At 49.7% G+C, this 4,263-nt stretch overlaps 1 protein-coding gene across 1 annotated transcript in view; it reads left to right on the top strand.

Annotated features, from left to right (window-relative positions):
• The window catches only part of NUB1 (negative regulator of ubiquitin like proteins 1), a 25,455-nt gene that overhangs the window by 15,460 nt on the left and 5,732 nt on the right, over positions 1-4,263 (top strand). The window contains exons 9-10 of the mRNA XM_029921224.1: positions 2,734-2,920; positions 3,756-3,863. Coding sequence (XP_029777084.1) covers positions 2,734-2,920; positions 3,756-3,863 — 295 coding nt within the window. The remainder of the gene's footprint in view (positions 1-2,733; positions 2,921-3,755; positions 3,864-4,263) is intronic.

Raw genomic sequence — 4,263 nt, 5'->3', positions numbered from 1 at the left:
GGGGGGGCAGAAAAGGACACAATATCCACAAGTCATGAAGCAGTTTACGATTTTCAGGTGACCCGATATGTGGAGGCTTGAGGGCCCCGAGAAGGGCAGCTGGGACCAAAAACAAAACCACAAAACCCTTAAATAATGGCCAGAAACTTTCCCAGTTTGCTGAAAACCCGTAAGCCCCCAGATAAAAGGACCTTAGTGAATCCCAAGTAAAAGAAATACGGAAAAAACGACACCGGGGTGTGCTGTAATCTAGTTCCTTAAAGCCAATGACTAAAGCCTTCTTAGCCAACCTTCCCTGCAAGAAAACGGAGATGTGTAGACTTAGCTTATGTTTCTTGAAACTAATATCTTTATTTTATGTAAACATTTTGAACTCCTAAGGCAAATAGAGTAAGCTTCTGTTAAGTAACTGAATTCAGCCCAAATGGCTCAGTAGGCTTTATTTAAATAAATGTTGCCCATTTACTTATTTTAATGAATGTTTTTAACATGAAAACTTCTTAGCTGTTGATTGTGAAAGCTGCTAAAACCACAAGCCGAAGCAGCATTAATGAAAGTGCGTCCTATGGTTTAATTGGATACAAGGCTTTGAGAATTTTGTGTTTTTTTCCTGAGTGACCTGGTCAGGTTCAAATACGGGCCTAAGAGTTTCAGAATTATTACATATAAGTGATGATTTTGTGGTCTCTCTTCCAAGCCCCTCTCTGAATAGAAAGTATTGTTTCTGAAACTAAAAGAACAAAATGTATCTCTCAGCTGTGAGGGTGTTTGTTTTCATGTTGCACAGGACTCCTTTCGGGCTTGAACGTGGACACAGGACACTGTGTTTACCTGAAATGAGGCAGGTCCTGCCCTTGCACTTCATGCTTATTAAACGCGAATGAGCCTGTGCACACATGTAAGACACTGAAAACGGTGGCAGAGTGCCCCCTGCTCTCTCACGAACGGCAGGATAATCGGTCACAGAGACACAAGGAGTCTAGGATGGAAGGTCACCTTGAACGTAGGACCCTTCCTCTTCCCTCAAAGGCAAGTTCCCAGGCTGAGCAGCGATCCTGAGAACGTGCTGCTGCCCGGCCAGGCACCTGCGCGCGGGCATGCGGGCAGGATCCAGGGTGTGTGTCACGGACCTTCACGACGAGGGGCCTGTGTCTCCTGCAGCCAGCAGATTGTCCCGTGCGCACCGGGAGGCCCGCCATTGCACCGAGGAGACTCCTGCGCTCCCGTGTAAATGGCGCCGTCACATTTCTTCGGTTTTTCTTCTTCCAGGCAGCTGCTGGCAGGCAGGGCGGGAGGTGTGAGGGCACGTGGGTTTTATAGTCTGATATAAGAGCAGCCTTAGTTTTCATAGAATACCCACGAAAACAAACGGGCAAGACCTTTCTTTTTTTAAAACAGTATCTTTAATGTTTACTTTAGAGAGAGATACAGAGTGTGAGCGGGGAGGGGCAGAGAGAGAGGGAGACACAGAACCTGAAGCAGGCTCCAGGCTCCTAGCTGTCAGCACAGAGCCCGGCGCAGGACTTGAATTTGCAAACTGCGAGATGGTGACCTGAGCCGAAGCCGGATGCTCAACCGACCGAGCCACCCAGGCGCCCCTCACATTTGTCTAGGTGTAAACACATGATTCCAAATATTTTCCTTCCTTGTTGACGGGGAGGTTCAGATTTCAGGTCTGGGTTTGCATTATGAATTTCTAAAACCCACATTTTTAAATAAAAATGATCTTGATGTCCGTCTTTGTCAACATCCCGCTGTCTCACCTTCTCCTTTCTCTGGACCTGGGTTTAGCCCTGCTGCCAAGCTATGGAGTAGCATTTGGCCCGTACCTGGTCCCCTGCCCCCCATCCGCTAAGCGCTTAGAGCCTGGAATTTTCTGGATCGTTTTTCCTCCTAGCCTGCCGGTGATTGCACATGGGAACCTTGTTTTCACCAGTTGGGGCATTCCCAGTAAGTAGGGGTTTTGTTCTGTTTGGTTTGGTTTGGTGTGTTTTTAAAGCATTGGTGCTTAGCTTTGGCTGTATGGTAGAATCACCCGGGGAGATTTTCCACCTCCAACCTCCAGGCCCCGTCTCCAGATGTTTCTGTGACAACGTGATGGAGATGGCATCTCAGCATCAGCATTAACAACAAAAAAATAAATTCCTCACTTCCAGGTGGTTCTGCTTTGCAGTCAGGGTTGGAAACCTTTGCTTTAAACTACAGTCCCCTCATGTTTGCCAAGGGGTTTTGACACAGTGACCCCAATTTCCACCTCCTACTGAACCTCTTTCCCGGTGTAGCAAGGGAAAGTGTGTATGTGCCCGGGGCGGATGGTACCTGACCATCCTTCCTGGGCCCTCCCCGCTAGGAGGGCTCCGCAGACACAGGGGGCTGCGCTTTAGAACAGCTGGTCTGGGGGCGCCCGGGGGCTCAGTCGGTTGAGCGTCCGGCTTCGGCTCAGGTCATGAGCCCACAGTTGTGGGTTTGAGTACCGCGTCGGGCTCTGTGCTGACAGCTCAGAGCTTGGAGCCTGTCTTCAGATTCTGTATCCCTCTCTCTCTCTCTGACCCTCCTCTGCTCATGCTGTCTCTCTCTCTCTCAAAAATAAATTTAAAATAAATTTAAAAAATTAAAAAGAATAAAAAATTAGAACAGCCGGTCTTTGGAAATACAGTGAAAACCGGGAAAAGACTTGCAGAAATGCACAAAAAGGTTGTTAACGCTCCTTCTGTGTGCTGTCCCCCCGCCCAGTGAGTGTGGCACGGAGCTGCTGGACACGGTGGACAACTACGCGGTGCTTCAGCTGGACATCGTGTGGTGCTACTTCCGCCTGGAGCAGCTGGAGTGCCTTGACGACGCAGAAAAAAAGCTGAACTTGGCTCAGAAATGCTTCAAAAACTGTTACGGAGAAAACCATCAGAGGCTGGTCCACATTAAGGTACGTTACTGGACGTCACCTTGCGTACCAGGGAGCCCATTTCTACACTCGAGCCCCTTCCTGTTACACTGTAGCTGGCCGCATGAAGGTGAGCTGGCCTCGGTCACCTGCCCGGCGCCCTTATTTTATGCTCTTTGTCAGGGGGTCGTTAAAGGCTTCACAAGGTGGGCTGTTCCTGTGCGCTACTCAGTGTGTGGCCAGAGGGACAGTTTTCTGGCCACACAGCCCGCCGATGGTCACCCCAACCGACAGACCTGGTGACCGCATTCCGTAGAGTCTCGGGGAAGACTTAAATGCAGAAAAAAATAGACATTTTGAATGGAAACAGTTCACATGGGTGAGTCCCAGCTCAAGAGTTGTGATTTGAATAAGGATTTTTCTTTTTCTTTTTTTTTAAAAAATATTTATTTATTTCTTGAGAGACAGAGTATGAGCATGGGAGGGGCAGAGACAAGTAGACACAGAATCGGAAGCAGGCTCCAGGCTCCGAGCTGTCAGCACAGAGCCCGGCACAGGGCTTGAACCCACGAACCGTAAGATCATGACCTGGGCCGAAGCCGTCTGCTTATCCGACCGAGCCCCCCAGGCGCCCGAGAATAGTGATTTTTCTAAGGCGACTTCCCCAGGCCAGCAGATTTCTGCTCAAAGTCCCAGGGCAGCACAGACCAGCCCCAGGTTTGGGTGGCTGTGCGCCTCCTTACCGACCGGAAGGAAACGACATTTTAATTACGCTATTTTGCCCCGTGGAGATGAAGGGAATTACAAGTGTGAACGTTACAGATCTCTGATTAGAAATGAGGCCACCTTATCCTTTTTTTCTTCCCAATAACTTTAGGGGAACTGTGGGAAGGAGAAGGTACTGTTTCTAAGACTTTACTTGCTTCAAGGCATCCGGAATTACCACAGTGGGAGTGGTGAAGAGGCTCGGGAGTACCTCAACAAGGTAAGGACCTGGAGCCTCCAAAGCTGCAACCGTTTTCACCTTTTTTTTTTTCATCCCCAAAAGTTCAGGCTTTCATGAACTCAGCCGTTGGTGACTTGTGAGGGTCACCCATCTCTCCCCCGTGCGCTCCGCCCTGCGTGTACCGTAAACAGCATGCGTGTCTGTGCTAGGGCAGAGGGGAGATGCTGTGAGAAGGAAACCGCAGAAAGACAGTGGCTGTGATTGGCTGGAAGTTTCCAGGCGCGACACCTGGCAGCATGGAGTTGCGCAGGCTTGTCATTCCCCTTCCAGCCAGCAGAGGGGGCGAGAGAGAGAGAGAGAGAGAGAGAGAGAGAGAGAGAGAGAGAGAGAGAGAGAGAGAGAGAGAGAGAGAGAGAGAGAGAGAGAGAGAGAGAGAGAG

This window comes from Suricata suricatta, chromosome 2 (genome assembly GCF_006229205.1).
Source record: "Suricata suricatta isolate VVHF042 chromosome 2, meerkat_22Aug2017_6uvM2_HiC, whole genome shotgun sequence".
NCBI lineage: Eukaryota > Metazoa > Chordata > Mammalia > Carnivora > Herpestidae > Suricata > Suricata suricatta.
Note: the sequence above shows the minus strand (reverse complement) of the source record. Positions and strands in the feature narration are given on the sequence as shown.